Here is a 26,850-nt window from a genome sequence, read left to right on the forward strand (position 1 = left end):
TCCATTTGACAAACCACAGCGGCAGACGCGGCGACCATTCCGGTTGGCATGTCTGTCTCTGTCGGTCGACGAGCTGCTCAAATGGACCGTTGCCATGGAAACCAGTGCAAAAACATTCCAGCTATTCACACAAGCTGGAGGGAAAACAAACCCAGGCATGAAAACCTTACTTTGAAGCCTAAGTCTGTCTACAGACCCTAATTTCAAAGCCTAACCCAGGTCAAGCTTGAAACCCCATTTTGGAACACTAGTCCTTTTTAAAACCCTAATTTGAAACACCAACAAATGTGTGCAATCTCAATTTAAAACCCTAAACCTTATTTGAAACCCAAACTCTGGTTGAAATCCTAATTTGAATCCCTGGCCAGGCTTGGGTCCCTAACTTGAAAACCCTAACCTTGGCTTGAAACCCTAAAATGAAAACCTGAACCTTGTTTGAAACCTTAAACCTAGCTTGGAACATACTGTAGCTCAGGCAGTTAAGTGAAGATACTGTTACTTTTCTTGGTATATATTTTTGTCCCAGCCCTAGTTTGTACTTATAGTACATACCTTCTCTGCATTTTGGCTCTTTACACTACAAAACCCTCCTTGCTCCTCGTAACAACGTAATTATGTGTATTTTAAGACAACGCGAGCGGTGTAATGTGAGGTACGGGGCCGAGGGAGGACTGTTAACTGGAGCAAAGCTCTTCTTTCCTACGGCACGCTGTCGTCGCTTCCACTTGGGAGGGAGAAGTTCTGTCTGGACTATTTATAAGCTACCATGGGGGGGTTCGTCTTCTGGCCTGCGGAGCTTAAACACACAGCAGGATTTAGTACTTGCCTTAATACAGTATCGTCTCTAAATTCCGTTCAAAGCTGAAAGCAAAAGGTGAAATATGATTTTCTGTTTACTGTGAAATGGCGCCAGGAGTTCCATTAAAAGAGGCTGTTTCAACGTAAAAGAAAACAGTGGAACCAACTAATAGGCTGTTGGAGTTTTCAGTTAATCCCCACCATTTTGCAGTTCATGCCTCACCGTGTTGGGGATGTTTACAATGTGTTTTGTACGTGTGCTTAGAGATTCCAACGTGATTACAGTATGTCGGAGGGTATTTTAAGGCTTTAACTATAAAACAAATTACTGTACAGTAAACAATTTCTCATTTTACCCCCATTTATAATGTATAGCTATTGTACAGGACTAATGTTAGGTATGCTAACTAACTAACTAAATAACTAATAGGCTAGTTAGTTTCTTACAGTGTTTTGTACGAGACTTGGTATTTACAAATTGTTGACTGACTACCTCCCTCCCAAAACTCACTCACTCACTCACTCACTCGGTTTCTGATTTTGTGTTGTATAACATTTACATGCTAACTAACTAACTAACTAACTAACTAACTAACTAACTAACTAACTAACTAACTAACTAACTAACTAACTAACCTGGTATCTTTTTCCATAAGTTTATTGTATGACATTCACCATACTAGTTAACCAACATGCTATTTCATAACTTAAGCGTGTGCTACAATTTTGTTGTTTACAAAGTAACTGACTGACTAACTATTTCAATTCCTCAAGCAACCCAAACATACCAAACATATTAACAATTTTCCTCTCGGGTAATCCAAACATAATGGACAAACAAACAAACGAGCTAACTAGCTACGTGTAACCAACTAACTGAACACACATAACATTTCCTCTCACGACATCCAACTGACTTTTACAAAAGGGCCGAAAAGTTCCGTTGATTTTTTTTTATTTTTTGGGGGGAGTGGACCACCGTGTAAGTCAGCAAAAGAAACAATGAGAGTGCGATACGGAGATAAAGAAAAGCCTAATTAAAACCAGCCAGGGTTGTTGCTCGGATACGCAGGTGTATAATAAGATAAACCAATAAATCCAGCGGCAACAACTGCTTCCCGCCAAAAGGAAGGTAATTGCTTGTAATGACTCCAGCACTTTAGTGACTGAGGATGACTGAGGTCCATTACACGCGCATCCATTGGCTCCCTCGAAAGCATCCGAGGTACATTTCTGCCTCGAACACCTCGCCGCACTCTTACTTCGCCAGGCAGTGAAAGACAAATGCTTGCGATAAACTTGAAACCCTAGTTTGAAACCCTCACTGTTATCTTGGCTTAATCCAGGTTTGAAACCGGTTCAGTTTTATTGAGAGTAGACGTGTAGACTCTCCCCTCGATGTATTATTGCTGTATCACGATCCTTGGCAAAAAGCCATGAGAATATCCCACCCTGACTCTCCACCTGGTGTGACTCACCATGTGAGGCCTTCTATCCCGGCTTAGCGTCCACGTGTCTTCCAGAGGATTACACTCCTGACATCACAATGCCAGATGTTTATGGCTGAAATAGACCAACTCCGCGCTAAGTCGCACATTCTTCCGACCTAAATGAGGGGCCCCGGCGTTCTGCCGTTCCTTCGCTTCCTTCCGGCGCTAATCAGCATCTTCATTAACTTAAAGCGAAGCGAAATTGAAAGGTTTTGTCCCGTCTCTCTTTTCCGTCCGTGCAGCGAGCGGCCACCGCTGCGGGGATGGGCTGGTCGATAAGCCTCGTGCCGCAACGCAGGCATTAGGCTGATTAAATTAGCTATGTTAGGTGGAGAGGCGACCAAAGCCAGAGCGTCAAGTCAATGAAGGACTGGCATGGACTATGAGATGAGGGGATAGCAAGTAGTCTCGCTGGAGAGATAGGAAGTGAGATTTAAGACCGAGACCAGAGATTGGCAAATGGCTCGGCAGTTTTAAGTCGCTATTACAGTGTTCACCACTAGATGGCATACATCGCTTATGGGCGCTTCTCGGATCAAGATTGCAATAATAAATAAAGTTTTAAATAAAATAAAATAAACTTAAAAAAAATTTGAAAAGTTTTTATGTTATTTCATTTATATTTATTTTATTTAAACTAAATGAAATTTTCAGGTAAAATAGGACGTAGATTATACACTACGTGTACAGTATGTTCACCAAATTTAAACAAAAACATATCTGCCTAGTTTTTTTAGAGACACGATAAGCAATGAAAGATTTCAACCTAAGTCACTAATCTCAAAAGTACACAAACAGCGTTTTTTGTTTTTACACAAGAACCGTTGACAGCTCATTTGAAGTGCAGCTTAATAATGCTACAAACATGTACAGTACAATGGTGGCTTAGACAATTGACGGTACGAATGGCGCACCTGCGCATATCGCAACAGAGGACAGGGTTAGAGTTATTGAACCCAAACCATCTTTTTAACTCTCACTTCCTTGTTTTCGACCAATCACAAATCTCTAAAATAGTAATAACGTTTCTATTCATAACACCCCACTGAATAAAGATAATTCAGTTACAGTAGAACCAGAAAACAGCATGAATCCCACTTGTTTGCTCCACTTTCTGCTTGGTGTCAAGGTCAGCTAAGTACAGATTGCTCTTGTTGTGTTTCAGAATGTGGAGATGGGATTCTGCTGCTGCTCAGTGCAGAAGCAGATAAATTCACCACTGTGTAGGCAATTACAAATATTTTTAGTTTTTGCTATTCCTGATTTACTGTAATATTTCAAGTAGAACTTTCAACAGTACTGTAATCTAAAATAATTTCCCTGGTGATGTGAATTTCAGAGCCTGTCTTTTCTTTCTTTAAGACACCGTTTCAAGCACCGGTTCCGTTTTTTTTTTTTTTTAACACACCCAACCCTGCCACACACTATAAAGCAGACATTAGGCTGATTAACTTTGCTGTGGAGGGACGACCAAAGCCTGAGCATCCAGTCGGTGATGGATCCGCGCGGACTATGAGATGAGGTGATAGCGGGGTTGTCGCCGGGAGAAAGGAGGCGAGTTTTAAGGCTTAGGTGACTGAGCGAAGGCAGCTGAGTGTGTTTTGGGCAACAGGGCCGTGTTAAATCCATCCGTCTGTCCGTTCCGTCGTGCACGCTCAGCAGTTTAAAAAGAGCAGGATTAGCTACACGAGTGGGGCCTCGCTGCGGTCGGCCGGCTAATCTCTTGCACTCAGGAGGAGGATTTGGGAAGGGATGACCAGCGCCATCCCCTGAGAGAAAGGGCTGGGAGCCGTCAGAAAACTACAGACTGTTATGTTATGATCCATACTCATAACTTTCTATTTGCACTCATTGTTTTAATGGGACTGTGGAATGGCACTATTAGATTAGCACATTCACATTGTTATTTGTTTTGCTATTTAATGTCTGTTCATTAGGAAATCGGAACGATTAGCGCTTTATACAATGTGCATGTGTGTATGTGACTCTTTGTTTTAGTTTGGACTCCGTTTGTTGTTTCTACATCATTAATACGGCTTACGGAATGAATAAATTACCTTTATATCCATCTCTCCCTTAACGACCTCCCCTAACGAGCACGTATTTTGGAAGACACAAGTGTGGAACACTGATGAAAACAGAGCGAGACAACACAAAAACACAAATGGAATGAGAGGAGCGGCGTGTCTTGAGTCTCAAGGGAATGACACTGGAGTGGTCTCAAGGACAAACTAACCCAGGATTGAAACCCCAATTAGAACGCCGAATCCTTGTTTGAAACTGCAACACTGGCCTGCAACACAATTTGAAATCTTAACCTTTATTTGAAATCCTGAGACCAAAATCAAACGACAGTCTTAACATCAAAATCTGAAAGCCTAAGCCAGGATTGAAACCCTACTTTGAAAATATTACCCAGGTTTGAAACTATGGCCCGACAGATTAATCGGCCAGACGATTTAATTGGCCGCCATTAGCTCTTTTAAAATCAGCAAAATTCTGCCTATTTTTGTCACATTTTGTTTTGTCTGTTTTACACATTAACACATTACCGGTACATCATAAATCAAAAGATTCAAAAAAAAAAAAAAAAATACAAATAAAATGTATCTGCTTTTTATTGCAGATTTTTTTCTCTAGTTCATTCATACATATCTTGTATCGGAATTTAATTCTACCAAATATTAGAATTGGCATTGCCCACAAATTGGCCTTATTTCCACCCCTCCTTTACTTCCTTGAGACATTGCACAGTTTGCTAAACATTGGCAAAAAAATATTGGGAATACTTCTGTTGATGCTCAGTAAACAGTACACAAGCATAAAAACAAGTCAATAAAGAAGTTATATAAATCGATATTTTGCTCCATTTTGTGATCGGTTATAATTTTTTTAAACTTGCTGATTGGCGCCAAAAATCATGATCATGTAAAGACTACTTTTTATACAGCATAATACTCTAGAGTGCTATTCTTTAAAAAAAAAAAAAAGAGTGATTTGAGCTCCGAGCATATCATAGAACAAATTAAACTATGTAAGTCAAGACACCACTAGTACATAGCAGCTATGTAATGAGGCGCCGTCACACTAGGTCAGGATATGAACGCCGTGGAAATCTCTCGCCGCTCCGACCACACAGGCGCATCCATCAGACGTCTGATGGGAGGCAAACATGATGGCCCATCGGGAGGGAAGATGATTAATGTGACGTACCGTAGATGTTCTCGTCTGTGGTGCGGGAGCGAGGGGGAGGAAGTCATGCCATCAGACTGGCTAATCAGTCATGTCCAACGACGCCACAGCTGATTGTCTGTCGACCTTGTTATATCAGGGTTTTTCCTTGCTCAAACTGATCATTCACACCACCGTTGGTCAAACAAACACTTTTTGCCAAGCGACAATAATTTAATAGAAAGTTGCATTTAAGTTGAATTTAAAGTCACTTTTCTAACATGGGCCTTTATACAAACAAGAAATTGGTGTTTGAAAATTCACAAAATTGTCAGCGTCTGACACATTTGCAGTAGGAAAGAAGAGAAGACAAAAGGCTGCTACGAGGGTGCTAAAATTAGCCACGGAAGATCAAATGACTTTTAATGGCTCCGTCTGACTATTTCACATTTAGCGCCCGCGGCTAACGTTCATAACTCATCAAACTAATGGAATTCTCGTCCGTGCTTGATTGCTTTTTATCCCAGATCAAGCATACCCGACAAGTACAGTCTCGACGCGGAAGAAAAAGTGCAAGCTCAGGGAATTGAACAAGTATCAGGAAAAAAATAAACGATTGAAAGTGAATCCAATCCATTGATTGTTAATTCATTGGTGAGTTGATGAGAAATAAGTGCTGTAATTATCAATTGTAATCATCAGATCAATCTGACACGTCTGCATGAATAAAGTCTTTTTTTTTGTAGAAGAACTAAAAGTGTAATATTACATGAATACGGGCATATTTTTTCACATTTTTTAAGCGTAAACCTGTCTTTAATTTTTCATTCAGAAGGCAATTATGTAATAGACTAAATGTAGATTTGTTTGGGACCATTACAAAATGGTGATTGCAAATGCAATTTACAGTTAACTGTAAGTGACTCCAAAAGTACCGCTCAAATCTATTTGCTCTGATGTGACTCAAATTTTTTATCTGCAGCCTTTTTTTAATCGAGGCAGATATTTTAAATTGGAAAAATCTTGCAGAAGAAACAAAAGTAGATAACAGTTTAATGATGTACCTTCTGCCATCTAGTGGAAAATCATTCATCATCAACGCTGAGGCACAGTGGTTGAGAATTACTGTTGTAAAATAATTACAGACCACTAAAAAGTGTGATCCTGGGTTACCATAGCAACCGCAGAGATGCTATTTATTGCCCTTTTCACAAGCCAGGGTGACCATCAGCATGTTGACGACGTAGCTAAAAGCATTAGCTATTGTTGTTTTAAGTGCATTTGCACAGCGATTGAGCATATTTGCCACATGGCGATTACAGAATGATTAAGAGGACGCCCCTGTGTGTCTTTTTTAAATTCCTGGGTTTTACGTCAGGCATCCAAGCGACATTAAAGAAAAGTGCAGACTCTCATTAACGCGTGCCAGATTACACACACAAATCTGACGCTTTTGTGTCTTCCTGTTTGGCTCACTTTTTGCTCCCTCTTGCGGAATTTGATTACATGGTGTGAAGGCGTGAGGCTTAAAAGACGATAACCACCCCCCACCCCTGTCCCACGGGGGCCACCGTTTGTCCTTGGCCACCTTCTCCTTGAGAAATGCTGTATCAGGCGGCGCCAGCCTAACGGGCTCTCCGGAGGGGGTGTACGTTTACACCTCGTCTATCTTTTACAGCCCCTCCACCCCCCGTGCTGCTGTAAAGACACCCAGCGGACCACCTCAGTAACCTCCCGGCTATTTAACGCATGTTGTGGCACAACCTGGTACTACACTAAGTATGTCCTTTAAATGCAGCCAATCACACTTTCAAAATACAGTTTTGCATCGCTGCTATGTGAAAAACACTTATGTCCCTTTTTGTCTTCCTTTTTTTTTTTTTTTTTACATTTTTGGGAATGTCTGCATTCAGTTTCTTCCTAAAAACATAAAAATATTGAATATTGACTCGGTGAAGGCGCACAACTCTAAATTTGTATTTGCCTGTTTTCTGTATAAAAAAAAAACATCAAAAGCTCACTTAAAAATCCTCACTATGTGTAAAAGATTTATCACAATATAGTGGGGGGTTCACTACAGTATGAGTAAAGGCCAGCCAAGGAAAGGAGTGAGTAAATTTTTGCGTATAAATAAGATACTGCATATCCACAGTGACGCTGATTTAACATGACATGTGACCTGGTTTAACATGTCAGGTAACAACCAGCAAGTACAGTACAGTATGTTGTATCAGTGTGTCACATGAAAGCATCAACACTGATTAGCAGCAAGTGCGACCGAGAGTAGTGCTGACAAGGAACATGTGTTCGCTCCACCTTTGACCACAGCCAACAAGTTGTATTCCTGCCTCCCTCGTCATCCTTTCCTGCCACCTGCTCCTCTGTTTCCATCTTTTACATTCTCACATCCTGTGTTCATTCTTTTTATTTTGTCCACCACCAGCATTTCCTTTATTCCACTTTAATCCTGCTTCCTCCTCAGTTGAGCCAGAATCAGCTCCATTCACTTTTCCGGCTCCAGTCCCCTTTTTGTTCCTACAACCCCCTCCTCACCTATTCCACTCGTATTGTCTTATATATTCCTGCTTCCTCCTTCTCTATTGCACCTCACTATATTCTTTCTATTTCCTCTTCCGTTACAGATAGATGGATACTTTATTCTAGATTCTGTTATAGTCCTGCCATCTCATCATGCTCTATTCCGTGCAGGCCCCTCCTATTATTTCCTCCTTCCATTCCTGTCGCCTCTTCCTGAGGGGAAACATGCCCGTGTGTACAATCCATCCCGAAGCATGCTAGGGAAGGCGAGCTAATCAGTGACGTCAGCCTGCAAGGGACTGACGTCCTCACGAACGGACGGCAGGGACTGTTTGGGGACAGATGGACCTGAGGCGGGCTTGACAAGTGCTCTATCACTCGCAAGACATCCCGCTTGATGTTTTATTAATGGGATTAATGGGATAAAAGTGTGCGCGCACGCACGGAGGGGTGAGTGGGTTTAAACCGCCAGCGTTGCCTCGCATCCCCCAACGGAGAAAGCATGAAATAATAAAGTCAGGAGAGGCGGTCCTGCTTCCAGCAGCGTTGTTGGTGGTGGATGGGGATGTTTTTGTCTAGCGACTCGCCCCAATGGCAGGAAGAGAGCTGGCTCGCAGCACAATACGAGCACAAAGCGCTGCATTCCTGCACGCCCGGCTGCACAAAGGCTATCGCCGCGCAGCTGTTGCGAGGACGCACAGGTGTGCTCGGCGGCCATGTTGTCCTACATATGACTAAATGAGTTGAGCGTTTGAAGGAAAGAAAGGGGAAGAGGGCATCGGGCATGCTCTTTTTTTCTATGTTCCCCAGATGTTCATGTTTTTTCCATTCCTCTATTTTCTATAGCACTTTGTCCTCACTGGGTGTCACAAGTTGGAGCCCATCTCATCTGAATTGGGGCCACAGGCAGGGTTAGGTTTAGTGCCAGGGTAGGGTTAGTGCTATCAGCTTGTGTATAAATGTCCTTATTATGTGTTTATATTTAGCCATGAAAAGTCCACTCACCCCTAAATCTTACCCGGTCAGCCACACCCATCTCATTGTCACCCTGCTCACCAAATAACACAGCTAATCAGCAATCAGCCACCAGTTAAGCCTCCCCTGCCTCATCGTTGCCTCGGTGATCACCTCAGCCGTCTGTCCCCAACCACAAGTTCTGCCTTGGCACTTCCTGCCTTCTGTTTGCCTGTCCCCGTGGCTGGGTGGCATTTGGCTTCAACAAAAACACAGTGAGTTTCCCCATTCTGCCATCTGTGGATGATAGAGCATTACATGCCCCCCCCCCCAAAAAAAACAACCCAAAATGTTGTTGCTGAACTTGTCACAGTTGATATTAATTCATTTTCTGTGATTCATGTGGTTTTATCTACTGCATTTAGATCCTCCACCCACCTGTAACTGATGTATTTACAAGTGGGACTTTATCAAGGTTTGAATATTTTATTGAACAACTAATTTTTTCATTTAAGAAAAAAAAGAATGCTGAGTAAAATCATTTTCGGAAGCAAATCATGTGCATCTACTTCATGTGGTAGCAAAATTGCAAATGGTCTTTTTTTTGTAACTTCAATATACCAGATGCCTTTTTTTTGGCACCAAATCAAGATTAAACTTCTTTCAGACTGTGGTGCTCAATAAAATATTTTTTGTCCTACAAGATAATGTACCCGCAGCCGGGAGAGACAAAGGCAGGCACAGCGAGAGAACAAGGCTGGCCTGATGAGGCTTTTGCCTTTAAATCCGCACGATGAGCTTTTACGAGCGTGCCTGACGGTGCAGTTGCTGCAGGAAGGCGAGCGGAGAAACAAGGCGGGAGGTACTAGGAGGAGGCTTTGAGGGGGGGGGGAGAAAGAATAATTCCTTCCCTGCTGCTGGTCACAGGCCATTGTTTTGCTCTAAACACATCTTCCACGCTGCAGGATGATGTTGCAATTGGTAGGTCCACAAATCTGGAGCCTCTTTCACGCAAAGATTCTGCGAAATTGCCGCATGACAGCCAAAATGCAGCATTTACTGTAGTCGTCTTTGCCTTTTACATGGAATCTAGTAAAGGTGGGATATTGCCTTAACTGTGTGCATTTTTTTTATTTATATAATGATGAGCTTTTAATTTTTAAAGAACAAAAGGCATGTCATTACAAGAACGTCCTATTTTTATTTATCCTATTTTTAGACAATTAAAAAAAAAAGGACTACGAGAACGAAGTTGTAGATTTAGTATTTCACCAAGAAATATGCTTGGTGAAATATGACATTCTTTTCTGGTAAGCTTTGACTTATTGATCATAACGCAGTGGACCTCATTATTTACAGTGGCTAGGAATCAAATAGCAAAAATATGTGAATAACTGGTGCATCTTTAAATTTGCCATGAAAAAAAATGGGTATCAAAACGCAAATCTGACGGGGAGTGGACCAAAAATAATGTGAATAGTTGGGTTTCCACACACAACAGGGGATAGGTTCCCAAAAAAATGTGAATTCTCAAATGCCAAACTGCAAATATTTATCTTAAAAATATGATTTTATTCTCGCCAGATTATGACTTTTCATCTTTTTTTTTTTTTTTCCAACAAGCCTGTGAATTTGTTATTGTAACATTTTTATCTCTAAAATAAGATGCTCTTTAGTTCCTAAAATTGTTATAAACATTTTATTCACAGCAGGGTCCCCCGTTCCACGTCAACACAAACTCTAAAAACCTGGCAAAAAGGATGAAAATGTCAATTTCTGCCAACTATCAAAAGTGATGCCGAGTGCAATTGAGACAATTTTCTCCTTCCTATTTGAGCGCTCGAGTGTTGTTTTTTTCTTGTCACTTAAGAGGATTCGCAACAATTGAAAACAAGCTTTTACCTGCTAATCTGCCAGTGAACGGCAGCGGGGGCAGCAGATGATTGACATGGCAGAAGGTGACAAGGCTGCCTGTCACACAAGGACATGATTAGCAATCCAAAAAGCTCTTTGCGGGTAGGGGGAGGATTGATTTATCTGCCACCAGTAAGCAAGCAACAACAAAGCCTTGGGTCCTTCCCATAACAAAAGGACCAACACAGGGAAGCATTCTTCAGCCATGGTATCAGCTCTTATCCTGTGCGCCACACATACACTTGACTGAATGCATAAACGTGATAAAAGGAAACTGTCGACGGTCGTGTCTGAGTACTCTGTACTCAACTTTTAACACAATGTAGCGACATGCATTTTTAGACGGCAGTACAATTGTATCTCAAATTACCTTTCCCCACTGAAATGAATGGAAATGCCATTCATCCGTTCCAGCCTACCCAAAAAATAATAATTTTAGTAATGTGGGCTGCAAGTAACAATTATTTTAGTAATCGATTACTCTTTATCCATTCATCCATTATCTGGGCCCGTTATCCTCACTAGGGTCACGGGACTATCAGAGCTGTCATTGGGCAAAAGGTGGGGTACACCCTGAACTGGTCGCCAGTCAATCGGAGTCCGTCATTTTTTTTTTATTCATCGATAAATTGGATTTTTAAATGATTTTCAAAACAGCTGATCAAAGGGTCACCAGTTTGAATCCCGACTTCAGATGGTTTGAGCCGATGTCAAATGTTGATGTTTTCCAAGGTAAAAGCAGATGTTTCAAAATGTCTTATTTTGATTCAACGCGAAGATAACCGATTTCATGGAGGACTACAGAAATTAGAGAATATATACTATACAGAATCCAAAATGTGGACAATAAAGGATTTGGACCTCTAAAGAATTTCGATAATTGATTCGTTTTCAATTACTCAAATTAATAAAGAAAAAAAGTTCACCTTCAACATACAGTATAGCGCTTGTAACAAACATTTTTGTTCGCAATTTAACAGAAAAAAATGTGGCTAATGACTGCTCATATCTGGAAAAACTATTAAGTAACTCGCCAGTTAAGGTAGGACTACTGAAATGTTTGCAATGTATGATGGATTGCTGGGCGGTCAGGCTCTCGTGGCCTTCACTCAGGCATAGGTTAATTGAGAGTCAAGCTTATGTCATTTGTGTGATCCATACAAGCTAAAAATATCGACATTGTCATTAGGGATGGAAAAGTTTGGATCAATTATCAGTCCTTTTGTCATGTAGAATTTGCTCAAACAAGGTTATGTCATGGTTCTCAGTGTTTCCCACAGATTTGAAATTTACTTTGGTGGGTGGACTCGGGTGGGTGGACTCGTTTAAGGGGCGGGGGGTGTTTGGTGTTCTCAGTCCTGCTACTTGTAGTCTCCTCTAACCTCATGATTCACAAGTGAGTGACGACAAACTAATGTTACATGCAGTATGTCTGGTCGTGACACGTTTAAAATATATATATATAAATGTTTATAAAATTTTCTTGAAATCTACTTGGGTGGTGGCCAATTTACTTGGGTGGCCCGCCTAAGTATTAACATGGTGTGGGAAACACTGTTCTGATATGTGACATTTGACAAATAAATACAAAACATTCTGTGCTGTTCTGTTCTTTTTATTATACCATACAGTAATTAAGTATTTCATTTTGAAGGTAGCCCGGGCCCAGGTGGGCGGTGGGGTTGGGGGGCGGGAGGAAAGCCTGGTGGGCTAATAAAACGCTGGGCGAAAGCATGAAAAAACGTTTACCAACTTTGACTTGTACTGTATATGTAAACGTGAGGCTCAATCGAGTGAGGTTCCCCTGACGAGAAAAACAAGCGCACCGCCACATCTGCAATACACACCCTCCCGTTTATTGAGGACAATCAGTAAACTGAAGCAACTTTATTGCGTTACGGGGAGTTGCGTTCACTTGAATGTGAAGCGGTTTCGTGCTGAGCCTTAGGCAATTTAATGTTGCTACGGTTTTCCACCTTTTGTTTAAACAAGGCTGTTGGTGTTGGAATGTTGAATAAAAACTGTCATAGTGGGGGAGAAAAACAGTATACTATTACACTGCATGTTTCAGGTTCACTTTTCACAAATTCACCAATTTATGTTTTATTCTGAGAAACGTATCCATAGCTACTTGGTGTCTAAATTGACCTTACTAATTTACTGTTCACTGCTTCTTCATACATCATAACATGTATGAGTTGCCATGACCTTAAACCCAACAGCTGATATTTGAGACGGCGTCAAGTGATGTAACCGACAACCTGCTCGGCGCTGTCACTGGCTGGCAAATCTAACGTTATGTGTTGCACAACGTGTTGATTTATATTTCAACACCGGCGCGAGATAAGCGGTCCGACTGGAATAAAATGTACGGATAGCATTATCCACTATGCCCTTAATCTCAAAGATGAACCCAGCGACAAATGACAAGGTCAGAAGGCCTCGTGCGGGGAATGCCGCAAAGACAGTCAGTGGCTGCAGATGACGAAGGACACAGGAAAAAGATGTGGGGGAAATGAAATGAAACAAGTAAACATAACGCACAGATTTGAGTTTTTGCAGAGTGGGTGGGTAGCTGACACGCAACAAAGGCGTTTGCACTCAGCTGAGTGCCCGAGCGACGGTTGTGAACAACAAGAGGGCGAGCGGGGAATAAAACACGTCTGACACGGGCAACGAGCGAGCCTCTCGGGAGCTCATAAATCAAAAGGTCAAGGTCGGTGCAGCGTGGTGTGGCGGCATTGGCCACGCGACACTTGTTCATGTTTAGAGCTCAAATACAACAAGTCGTTGATGAGACTGTGGCATAAAATGGAAAATACCTTACTGGTTAATTTAGCTGGGATCAAATTAGACTAGAAATTTAAATTCCATTACAAATCGTGAATGTCAGTGTATAAATGCTGATTTTTTTAAATCATTATTTTACCATACATATTTATATTATTTTATTGATATATTGTATTCTATATTTTTTTTTATAATGTTTTAAATGTATTTATACAAATAATTATATATTATTTATATATTAATTATAATTAAATATTTTAGTAATCACTTTATATATTTACAGAATATTAGCAACAAGTATTTTGTTTACAGTATTGTTTTTTAAATTTTATTCATTATATATGTCAATGTGTAATGTTAATATTATATATTATTTATTATATTTTATTACTATATAAAATATTTACTTATATCTTTCAACACTAATTTAAAAAAATATGTTTTAGTAAAAACCTACTTACTATCTTTAGTAATCGATTATCAGTGTCAGTTACTTTTATGTATATTTTAAACAGTATATATATTGTGTATGTTATTGATTACATATTTTAAATCATACTGTACATATTTACTATATTTTTTGTATTTCTCCAAATCATTTGTAAAATCCAATTTATCCTTATTAATCGAGTTACTTACAGCGACTTTTAACTATTTTGATGACAGTATATATTGTTTCTTATATTTTATTAAGTATATATTTTTAATTCATACTCGTGTATATATTTAACATACTGTTTCTATTTGCTTAATATATTTTAGTAATTATTTTCATTGCCTTTAGTGGAGTAATAGATTGTTGTCATGTTGATTTCATTTTTATATTTTATTTACTTACAGTATATACAGCATACACTTATTTTTTTTCTATTAGCTATACATATTTTAATATATTTATCAGCATTATTTAATTTCTGCGTTACATTATATTATTAGCGTTATTACTTTGTCCACACGGATTCTCTCTGTCAAGTGTTTATTGACACTTTCAACAGTGTTGGGAGGCCAATGAAGTCATACGTATTTGCTGTTGGGAGTGCAAATAAATCCCAAACAAACAAAGAAGACAAGCTATCGATTAAACACGCACAAAAAATGCTTAGCATGTGACTCATCCGCCGCTGGCCGCCACCGCGCAATTTCGACATTTAATCACGCTGACTGATCAGGAGGAGCCGCGCGCTTCCTCTATTAATCACCCCCCTGTCTGTCCCGTATCGACCGCCGTTTGGAGGCATTGATTCCGCTTGGCGTTTTCTAGCCACACGGGGGTGGCGCCAAGCAGGTGGTCCGGCCTCCAAATGGCGAGGAACGGTCATCAGCTGGAGATGTCTGGTTTGTTGTCACACATGTGCGATCAAGAGCTAGGTGTGAAAGTGGACCTCAGGTTGGTGTGAAGTCGAAAGGGGGTGGGGAGGTTTTGTTTGGACATGAGAAGGTGTCGGACCACCAACCACGCTGTTTCCCAACCTTATTGAGCAAAGGCAAGTATTTTACATTTTTGAAGTCATACATTTGGACTGAGATTAACATGTCAGTGCAGTATGTCATGGAGGAGTCACAGGATAGAATGGCAAAGAACAAGTGTTGTTGCAGACATCACTCAAAAAGCAACACAGAGAAGTGACAAGGACCAGGAACAATGCTCACCCTCAGCATTAAGATATACTTACCGTTTAAGGAATCCATAGCGTAACATTAAAATTCTGTCGTTTTTTATGCTTTAACCAATTAAACCACATACATATTGCAAGAGTATGGATTGAGACATTACAAGGGACAAACACCAACCACACTCTGATCTCAACCACTACAGCCATTTTGTCAGACACCCATCAAAATGGATACGGTTGTTGCTTCGAAACAGTATAATCCCTGAGATGGTGAAGAAGAATCTGATGTCAACCTCAACCATGTCATGCCTTTTTTTAAATCCAAATTTTGACTACTAAAAAAAAATCTGTAGTTCTTGTCTAAGGCCAAAATCAATGGGATTGTTGCTATGACAGAACAACAGCCCCAAAATGTGGCAAATGCCAATATGATCATCGGCAGCCATTTTACGTCAGATTTGGTTAGAAAGTATTCGCCGACATTATTTCTTCTTCTATGGTGGTCAACATTAATGACCATGTTAAGATTCTTCCTGTGCCAGGCCAGCCATGTTTCATGTACAGTGATGACCCGTTTATAGAGTGGGAGCGATATAGAAACCAATACGAAATAAAAACTCACAGGTTAAGTGCATTTGAACACAAACTAATTGCAAATATAACACATAAAAGAAATGTATTAGTAAGAATGGAATACAAATGTTTTATACCTCAAACGACCCCTCTCACATGCCCCAATCCCATTTTAAACTTATTTAAACACACATTTCAGCACAAAAAAAAAAACCTTTTAACGCAAAAATCAGCGATACAGAATAACCGCGATATAGCTCGGGATCACCGGACAACACCTGACAAAACAGCATGTGGGGTCTGTCAACGGAAGGGCCGGGGGTCAAAAAGCTCCAAGGGGATTAAAAACGTCCTCTGTGTTAAAGATAGACCGTAAACAGCCAGCATGGAGGAAGGGAGGTTACTGTGTGTTATCTGCGTGGTCCCCTGAGGCCTGGCAAGGCCACTCGTCTTTCATTTGATGTCTGCACCACGCACCTTCTCGAATGAAACCAACCAGGGTTGGGGGGCGCGGGGCGGACATATTCCTTTTATTCTGTTTCACTTCAGTCTGACGTTACCTTTATATTGGACAATACAATCACATTACCCCCCCCCCCCCCACAAAAAAAAACACACACAAATGGACCAGACATGTTTCAGCGCCAATAAAACCACAGAAGAAGAGTGTTGACATACCTATAAAACCGTAATAAGTGTGTACAAAACCACAGAAGAAGACTATTGCTATACCTGTATACTGTACAAAATAATCTGTCGGTGTAAAACCACAAAAGAAGACGCGTAAACGTACCTCTATGTATCCGGCCAACGATGGCACCACGACGGCCAGAACCAAAGCTGATATCACCGGGACGGAACCCATCTTCCACGAGTGGGAAATAACTCCTTCACAAAGCTGTCCGGCGTCAAGAAGGTACACTCAAAAAGTCTCCAAGAAATGCTACGACAATATCCGCTCTTCGCCACTCGACGAGCAGGACCCAGTCCTGCTCCTACTTGTTTGGACGGGCGGAGAAAAAGCGCAGGGAGGGCACCGAGTCACGGAGTCGCTCGGTAGTGGAAATATGGGCAGAGATTATTGGGAAGGCTGCTCTGTGGATGGTGCCTCCTCCCTCCTCTCTCACTCTGGTTCTGCTCGTCCACTCACACGCACTGCACGCATTGCGCCCCCTGGGTGGAATCCAAAGGGAACTGCAGTTTTGGGCCAATTCAAATCTCATAAAATCAGGACTGACTGACTGACATGCCTGCATAAATAATTTGTTGTTTTTTTTGTTGTTGTTTTTTTTAGTCTAGAATAATAAAGGTTTTTGCATACAGTATTCCCAGAATAAAGTTGTATTTCAGAAATTTACTTCAATAGAAAAATTTACTTCAATAGAAAAATTTACTTAATTCTTAGTGACATTTTACTCAATGTTTTACTTGATTTACCTTCCCGGCATTTAAAACAGTTTTCATCCTTTACTATTTTAAGCATAATCAGAGTGGAGAGATATATTTGTGCCTCACATAAATAAAAAAGGCTTTAGGATTTGATTAAGGAGTCCCCGCCGTGTCTTGTTTCAATAATCCCTAACGGCGTGTTCATAAAGGCCGCTTTTCAAATTTACATCTTTGCTTCAGGCAGGTTATTAAGCTTTTAAACATAATCTGGCGATTTGAGTCAGAATGAGCAGGATTGCATGTTCAGCCTAATGCAATGTGATCCTCAGGTGCCTCAGTTAAAAAAAAATAAAAAACAGACGCCTTTCCGTTAAGTCATCTCTGTGAATAATGCTGGAGAAACATTATACTATAAATTGAACACCTGGATTTGCCACCTCTGCCTGTCACTACAAAGATAATACCTCACTGTTCATGAACAAAATCACTGCAAGACTACTGAATCAAGTCAAGTTTATTTATATAGCCCTGAATCACAAAAGAGAAGCGGCAGTCAAACAGGCCAAAGTAGTGCAAGCGAATGCAAGAGTATAGAAATAAGTCTTAAGGCAAGATTTAAATGATTCCACTAGAGCTGTCAAAATTTATCAATTGATTGACAAGTAATCGATTATCAAATTATTCGACTACTATTTAGTAATCGAGTAATCATTTGGAGCCATTTTTTCATTTAAAATTGTCAAAATCTTCTGATTTCAGCATATCAACAGTAATTGTTAATTGATTTCTGTAGTCCTTGATGAAAGAAGACTAACATTTGCAAACATCTGTTTTTACTTTGTAAAACAAAAACAATGACCAAATCGGTAACATAGTACAACATCAATCCACTTCTTTTTTTTTTTATCACTATATGAATAAGAAGTACAAAATAAACACCAATCACTGGTTAATGAACGGTAATCAGAGGGGGAAATGCTTTTGTATTAGTCGACTAATCGATTGAATAATCGATAGATTAATCGTTTGTAAAAATATTCAATACAGACAGCAATAGTTTCTACTGCGTATGATTGATCGTTCTCTATTTTATCGGGGTTGAGGAGCAAAAAAAATGAAAGACATCCATTGTTAAATCTCAGCAAGACACACGTCCAGATTACAGCAATTTGTGTTTATTTGACAAAAACAATCATCCCTGGTCTAGTTAGATTATTTATCAGGACCAAAGTTGAACTGAAGAGGATGTTTTTTTTTCTGGAAGTGAACGAGACGTACGAGCAATAGCAAGTATTTTCCCCACTTTTGCCAATTCACATCCTTTAAAGGCATCACCGATGGCTCCGAAGGTGTAGACTACTATATGCTAGCTAGTTTGTTTGTGAAAGGCAAAGGTGGCGAAATGCGGAAGAGTTGGTAATTAATTGTTGACTATCTGTGAAATTATTTACTAATTTGAACTTTATGCATAACCATAACCTCGACTAAATCATTGGCATAAATGTGTGCTTTTTTTTTTTACGTGTTGATCATTTCGAAATGGAGTGTAAAGCAGTGAATTGTGTTCAGACTTAGCATAGTGTTACAAATTACAAACGCATTACCTAAAGCAGTGTTTGTGCTTTTGGTTTGGCAAATTGACTGGTTTTACTATATAATTTGAATATTCATAGTTTTCATAAATTTTGTCACAAGAATCATTCATGAAAAAACAAAAGCGGTAGCCAACAACAGTTGAGAAAATCGTGCTTCATAAAACCAAATGTGTGTGCATATTTATGACGCTAGCAAACTTTTGGAAGTTTGGAAGCCCGGGGAAAAAATGACAGGAAATAAATCACATTTGATAAATTCGTATCGCAATAAATAAAAAATAAAGTATAGGTGTAAAAAAAAAAAAAAAAGTGGAAATAGCTTGTACGTGTCCAAAGCCGCCACAAGGTGGCAGCCGTGTAATGGAAGTCGTCTTGGAACGTTGGCGATATCAGGGACCACTTGCTGCTGGTCAATTAGGCAGTCCAGCGAACAACAACACGGCCCGGCCCCTAACCCCCGTTTCCATGGCAACCGCGCTGCCCGTGACATCACAGCAACGTCCACGTTCCAGCATGAACCTCATTCATTGTCCGTCTCACGCACACACACCCACACAAGACTGGACGGCGAAACGCACACAGCATGAGGTCAGCTTGACGCACTGATCGATTCACTATCGATTGAGTGATTTAATAATTTATGCTGTCATCTAGGACCTTTGGTCCCAGTTGGACTGATTGTTTAGTGTCTTCATAGTTTTTTACTCACATTGTGAAGAGCGACTGAGCCGCTTTCGTGCCATGAGCTGACTTACTTTTTCTCATTTACTCATTTGCCGTTTGGTTATTGATTACGCCATTGATGGATTCAGCTGGAATAACGATACTGGATTGGTTGTCTGTCGGATCGATCCACTTGCAGTGTCTTGTATTCATTGGTCCTTGGAAAGAAGATTTTTGGTCTGACTTAATCCATCAGTCGACTGCTTGTGTGCATGCGTGTTGTGTGAGCAATGCGTTTCAGTGTTTGTGTACACGTGTGTGCTCATTTCATTTGTGCGCGTGTGTCTGTGTTTTGTGTGTGAGTGTGTGCATGTTTGCGCGCACGTGTTATTGTGTGTGTGCACTGTGCATGTAGGCCGGTGTATTTGTGTGTGTGCGCGCTGCTGGGCCTGGCGGAGGCCGAGCACGTGGTGTCGCTGACACAACCCTTCGGAAGCTTCCAGTCACCAAACTACCCTGCGACCTATCCCGACAACACGCACCATCGCTGGGACATCCGCGTTCCCGAGGGCTTCCGTGTCCGACTGGACTTCAGCCATTTCGACCTGGAACCTTCTGACTTGTGCCAGTGCGACTACGTCAGGGTGAGAGCAAACATAAACATACACAAATTTGCAGAGCAAAGACTGACTTGTGATGTTGCGTGCATATGCGCAGGTGGAGGCCGAGGACGGGGCCTTAGACGGGGGCGGGGCTTCCATCCTGGGCGTGTTCTGCGGCAGCGAGTCTCAAGATCCGGAGAACGTTCCTGGTCCCGAGTGGCTTGGATCTCCCGGCAATGTCGTCAGCGTCATCTTCTCGTCCGACTTCTCCAACCAGCAACATTTTTCCGGCTTTCGAGCACACTACAGCACGGTCGGTGCGTACGGCTGTCCGTCAGTCTGCCTGTGGGATCGGAGTTAAGCTTTTATTTGTTTTAGTATTAGCTTTAGTTTAAAAAAAATACTGTATATGGAGTATTTGTTGATTGTGAGACAAAACAAAGGTCACAAAAATAATCCCAAATGACTGACCTTCCTTCTTCTATGTAGCCGTATAGAAAAAAGTAAGAAATACATAAAAATGAATGCTAAAAGTAGGAAATTTAGATGAAAACCAAGGACATTTTTTTATGTACTTTTTCTTGTTTTTATTTCAATTCATTTGTGAAAAATTTTAAATGTTTTTTTTTTTTTTTTGCTGTTGGTTTGGTTGCTTTGCTTTTACTCAAGCATTCCCAAACACATTAGCATGCTAGCGTCACAAGATCAACAAATTGTCAACAGGTTTCATTGTGATTAACGAGTGACCAGTCCAGGGTGTCCCTCAAATATGATAGGCCGAGGTTCACCCTCAACCGATCATGAGGAAAATGAATTGAGCGTTTTTGACTGGTGCTTTCTGTTTGTCCGTTTGCCAACCCGAGACGTGGACGAGTGCGCCGAGGGCGTGGACGAGGACGCCGCCTGCGACCACCTGTGTCACAACTACCTTGGCGGCTACTACTGCTCCTGTCGCCATGGTTACCTGCTGCACCGCGACAACCACACGTGCACAGGTCACAGCACGCACACACACACTGAAGTCTTTTTCCCACCACTGTGTGCGTTTGAAAGGCAATCCAAACAAAACAAATGTTCAAACATGCTAACGCCCTTTTCAACCTTTAAGCTATACTACAGATACAACAACTATGTATGTGTATGTGAGGCCGCTGTGTGACTGATAATGCCGGCAGATTGCTCGTAAATATTTACACGTACTGCATTTTTAGATTCACACACGCTCACACAGTTTGATTGATGAAGTGCATATCCTGTCTTTGTGTGCGTGCGTGCAAGAGTGTAACGTGCGCGTGTGTGTGCGCAGTGGAGTGCAGTGACCTGGTGTTTTCCGAGCGTGCGGGTGCCCTGAGCAGCCCCAACTTCCCGTTGCCGTACCCGAAGAGGACCGAGTGCTCCTACATCATCCGGGTGGCACCGGGACTCAAACTCCGCCTCCACTTTGATGGCACTTTCGATGTGGAAGACCACCCGCAAGCCCGCTGTCCTTACGACTACATCAAGGTACACAAATAGAGAAACACACGTGACTGAGTGAATGACAAAGTGGAATAAACATTTTTGACTAGCAAATACGTTCGAACGTGTTTGCAAATACGTTTGAACGTACTGGTAGGCTAAATAGTAAAATGGTAGCATTTTTTTTTCCCATAATGCCAATCGGCATTGACTTCCACATGTGCAAACCCCGTGGCATCATGGGAAAAATGCCAAACGGAAATCTTGCACTGGAGTTACAATAATCATCATAATAATAATAATCATAAAAAACAAATAAAAAATGCTTTACTTCATTTTAGAACATATTGGCATAATGTAGGCCAAAATGAATTTTTGTTTTACTTTACACAATGGGGGGCTACGGTTTTAGCATTTAGCTTACAAGTGCGTTAAATGTATTTGTTTAACATTCAAAAGTACTTGCAAAAACATTTAAATACATGTAAACTTATGCACAAATACATTTGACAGTATTTGACAGTCAAAAACTGTTCACACGTTTCTGAACATTTCAGATCCGAGCGGCGTCTAAAGAGTTTGGGCCGTTTTGCGGTGGTCATTCTCCCGGCGTCATCCAGACAGACACCAACGCCGTCGCCATCTTGTTTCACAGCGACCACTCGGGGGAAAACATCGGATGGAGGATGACGTACGTCTCGGAGGGTGAGTCACATGCACGCGAGTAGAGCTAGCTGCTAGCATGCTAACCAGGCTAGCTAACGTGTGTGGGGGGGAGGGGGGGTGTGAGACATCCAGGTAATGTAATTTTGTCAAGGGACTCTTGCTGTTGTCGGACGACCTTTCAACTTTGACCCAAAAGGTGTGCGTGTCCTCTTTTGATCAATTCCTGCATTACTTTTATTTTCTCGAGACAGGAAGTCAGTGCGCGTCTGTAGCGCATCTGGCTAACGCCACAGTGAGCCCGCTCCAGCCCGAATACTCAGCCGGAGACCGCATCCGAGTCGCATGTTCGCCGGGCTTCGTGCTCATCAAGGTGATGTCACTTCCTCTTCCACACCTTCCCCTTTAAATACGCGTTAGTCAGGTAGCAGGTTAGCTCCCATAGCGTCTCTCTTGTCACCATCCACCAGAGGGTCTACCAGGTCCCCTCTGATCTTGTGCTAGCATTTGTATTAGCATGGGTGTGGCTGAAATGCCACAACTTGAAATAAAAAACAATGCAATTGGTGTTGGCGGCCATGTTGCTTGTATAACAGGATGTCGCACACGCGCCAACAGGAAGAATGAAGCATTTGTTTCGTTTGGTGGCAGGATGGTGAGCGCGTTAAGGGCGACTTTGAGATGAGTTGTCAGCAAGACGGCACCTGGGATACTGCACTTCCTGTCTGTCAAAGTAAGAGTTGCTCTCCTTCACTTTGTGTAAAAATAAAAGTTACTCTACTTCATTTCCTGTAAAAATAAAAGTTACTCATTTGTGTTTTTTAGATATGCGATTTGTGTTTTGGGATGTCACTTGACGTGACGTGACTTTAGTATGATGTGCGTTGTTTGTGTGTGTCAGGTGAGTACCGCTGCAGCCTAAATGGTCCGAGGGTCAATGACGCGGCAGGGGCGGAGCTTCCAACCTGCATGCCGGGTGAGCGCCAATGAGCCATCACGTTGTTGTTTTGACATGTTGTCATCTCATTGTAATGGTGTCATGTTATGTCATCCGCTAGCGTGCGGCCGCCCGTCGCGCCCCCTGGCCGTCCAGGTGAAGCGCATCGTGGGCGGTCGTGCGGCCGAGCCGGGCAACTTTCCCTGGCAGGTTCTGCTGAACGTGGAGGACTCGAGCCGCGTCCCGTCGGAGCGCTGGTTCGGCTCGGGCGCTCTGCTGTCAGACACATGGATCCTGACCGCCGCCCATGTCGTGCTCTCCCGCCGCCGCAACGCCCGCGTGGTCCCCGTGGCCCCTGAACACATCAAGGTGATGGTTGATAAGCGCTGCTATTCGGGTCAAGTCTCCCCTTGAGCAAGTCTCAAACAGTAAACCAACAACATTACAAGCTCTTTCTGATCATCCGTCAAATCAAAGGATTTTGGTGCCATCCACAAACCATTTGGGTTTCGGTGGCATGCAAAGCACAGTGGATGTCATCCCTAAACCTAAACCCTGAAGCCCTAGTTGGAAACTCTAACCCTAAAACATTACTTTGAAGCCCCATCCCCTAATTTGAAAACCCTACTTTGAAATACTAACTCCAATTTAAAACCTTACTTTGAAACCTTAGCCCCAGTTTGAAACTACATTTCAAAACCGAACCCAAATTTGAAGCCCTTCCTTGAAAACCCCACCCCTAGTTGAAACCCAAATTCAAACTCTAACCATAGTTTGAAACTCGAATTTGCAACCCTAACCATAGTTTAAAACCCTACTTATTTAAAAAATGTGCAGAATTTCACAAGTTACTTCATGTTAAAGAAAAATACACTGAGCTGTCACCAATGTCTTACAAATGCAATTATGCCATCTAGTGGCAGAAAATGACCAACACAAATCAACATCACAATACACTACATCTTTTTCATTTTAACCATTTTTTATGAATTATTATGAAATTACTGTATCAATGACGATGCGTCCTTATTTCTATTAGTTTATAACAATTTCCCCACTTTTATGTTAGCAAGAGTGTGAAGAAAATATTTTATTGTACATTTTATTGTATATTTAGAAGAGATATCAAATTTGCGATTAATCGTGAGTTAACTATTGATGTAATGCGATTAATTACGATTAAAAATGTTAATCACCTGACACCCCTATTTTAAACCCTACTTTTAAAGCACACCCATAGTTTGAAACCCTACTTTGAAACCTTAACACTAGTTTAATGGCCAATGGTCTCATATTGGTGGTCTTCTTTACTTGTGCGGTGACGTGACGTTGTGTGCGTTGTCCGCCAGGTGCTAGCGGGTGCGGTGGACAAGCAGGCGTCGGCGGTCCTGGCCGTGTCCCGGGTGCTGGTCCATCCCGACTTCCGGCCCAGCGACTTCGACAACGACATCGCCCTGCTGAAACTGAGCGTCAGGGTGGAGCTGAACCACGCCGTCCATCCCGTCTGCCTGCCGCCGCAGGTGCGCAAACCACGCCCCAAAAATTGGGATAACTCAAATGCCGAAAATAGTTTTCAGCACTTCAAACATATCAAGCGCTTTCAGGAAACACATCTCTTCTTGCACATTCGTGACCTCTGCGTCCGACAGGGCGACGCCCCTCCGCCCCTCTCTCTGGGTGTGGTCGCCGGCTGGGGCGTGTCGCACCCTGACGTGACCTCCGACCTGCTGCAGTTCGTCCGGCTGCCGGTGGTCCCGCAGGAAGAGTGCCGTGCCAGCTACGCGGCACGCGCGGGCGGCTACAACGTCAGCGACAACATGTTCTGCGCCGGCTTCTACGAAGGCGGGCGCGACACCTGCCTGGGCGATAGCGGGGGCGCCTTCGTGGCCCAGGACCCCGTTAGCCGGCAGTGGGCCGTGTTTGGCTTGGTGTCGTGGGCGGGGCCCGAGGACTGCGGCAGTCGGCGGGTGTACGGCGTCTACACGCGTGTCAACAAATACCTGAAATGGATACAGGAGCACCTCCTGGTGGTCCCGTGAGGTCACACATATAGAACACGCACGCGTCTTACAATTCTGGCACAATTATGTAATCAAAATATAAAAATAAAGATATAGCAATTTTGATGCTACACACACTGATAATGTCATCGATGTACGCTTCAACACCTTGCACTGAACAGCACAAAAACACTTAATCGCATCAAAGTGGCCCCAAGCACTACTTTTAAGTCCTCATTTCTTAGGGACGAGTGAACCCCTTGACCTCCAAATCATCAATGGTGAATCTCGGAATACTGCCCACAAGTGATGTGAGCACGCCCACTAGCCACCGTTCCGCCCACATCCATGACATCATCCTCATGATCACCTTATTTTTTTAATGATTATTATTCCTACAAGCATCTTTTTTTTCTTGATTGAGTTTTGAAAACGCTTGCAATTGGAAATATGAAATCAAATTTTTGTCAGGTCCAAGGAACTCTCCCCCCCAAAAAATAAAACAATCTTAGCCCAAAATATTTCCCTTATGTGTCAGGTTGATCGACGTCATTGTTTTTAATCGAAATATGGTTACTCAGGGCCGATACCGATTATCAGTACTAGGGCTTGAAACCCTCATTTAAACTCTAATTTGAAGCCCCAAGCCCTAACCATGCTTGAAAGCAGACTTTGAAAGTGTTTCTTGAAACCCGTGTCAGTATTTCATCCACAGGGTCCAATATCTCACAAAAGTGTGCGTACGTTCAGATGGGAACTTTCCCTGGTTATTTTATCTTGAATGCTCACTACACTAATAACAATCAGGAGACTGCGTATTCTCAGTTGAACTATTTACTGGATGCCAGAAAGATCGAGTACACGGCTGTGGAGCCTTAACTGCTGAACGCGGAAGAAGGCCTGCCCTATTCAAAATGGTCGCTACTCTTATACTGCCTTGGCGGGGGGCCGGCTCAGCCTAGCCCATGTGAAAATATGTGACCTGATGCTCTTAACTGGTTTCGACTGGATGAGTATGCCAGAGTGCAGATAGATAGGAAGGCGCCAAGCCAGAACAGGTCACAGCGACACAACGGCCGAGCTCAAGTCAACTATCAAGTCATTAACATTCCTGCAGATATTTAATTCTAAATCTTTTCATGGGATAACATTGTAGAAATGATGACACTTTGACACAATGACATGTAGTCAGTGTAGAATAACTAGAATAACTCAAGGTACAGCCATTAATAGTGAAACCCCTGGCAACAAAAGTGAGTACACCCCTATGGGAAAATGTGCAAATTCAGCACAGTCACTCAATTCTTCCTAGTATAGTAGTATAGTAGTAATTCTTCCTAAGTATAGTTGCGAATAGGGAATCCCTTACAGTCCTGGCCGTATCGTTTCAAAAAATATCCACATCTGTCGACCAATCAGGTGATAGTGGTGTTACAGCAGATTATGAGTAACGTTTCCATTGTAAACGCACCCCCCTGTCATAAAAAGGACTACTTAAAGTTGCAATATGGAACTTTTTCCCCCAAGATAACTTTATAATAAGCTTTTTATTTGACCATTTATGAGTGAAATGCCTTCTAATTAGTAGATTAACACCTTAGCTGTTCACAATGGGTACTCCTGCGAGCCTCTGGCCAATATTTTTCAGACTGGATTCGGGTTAGAATTTCCCGCGCCATGTCTGCGGATGTGATGCAATGTG

The 26,850-nt window shown here is 42.0% G+C and overlaps 2 protein-coding genes across 5 annotated transcripts in view; one reads left to right on the forward strand and one right to left on the reverse strand.

The window, feature by feature from the left end:
- aplp2 (amyloid beta (A4) precursor-like protein 2) overlaps positions 1-16,961 on the reverse strand; it is a 48,553-nt gene extending 31,592 nt beyond the window's left edge. For all 4 annotated transcript variants that reach the window (XM_086080116.1, XM_086080114.1, XM_086080115.1 and 1 more), the window contains exon 1: positions 16,635-16,961. In XM_086080116.1, the coding sequence (XP_085936242.1) occupies positions 16,635-16,706 (72 nt within the window). In that variant the 5' untranslated portion in view covers positions 16,707-16,961. The remainder of the gene's footprint in view (positions 1-16,634) is intronic.
- Positions 16,962-19,333: 2,372 nt separating this feature from the next.
- masp1 (MBL associated serine protease 1) lies at positions 19,334-25,279 on the forward strand. The gene is made up of 12 exons (XM_086081293.1): positions 19,334-19,413; positions 19,904-20,132; positions 20,206-20,407; positions 20,954-21,085; positions 21,397-21,593; positions 22,106-22,253; positions 22,466-22,584; positions 22,863-22,944; positions 23,113-23,187; positions 23,270-23,517; positions 24,498-24,668; positions 24,798-25,279. The coding sequence occupies exons 1-12, from the start codon at positions 19,409-19,411 to the stop codon at positions 25,185-25,187; spliced, it is 1,998 nt and encodes a 665-aa protein (XP_085937419.1). The 5' UTR covers positions 19,334-19,408; the 3' UTR covers positions 25,188-25,279.
- The last annotated feature ends 1,571 nt before the right edge of the window (positions 25,280-26,850 follow it).

This window comes from Leptonotus elevatus, chromosome 7 (genome assembly GCF_054856555.1).
Source record: "Leptonotus elevatus isolate MCC_2025b chromosome 7, RoL_Lele_1.0, whole genome shotgun sequence".
Classification (NCBI taxonomy): domain Eukaryota; kingdom Metazoa; phylum Chordata; class Actinopteri; order Syngnathiformes; family Syngnathidae; genus Leptonotus; species Leptonotus elevatus.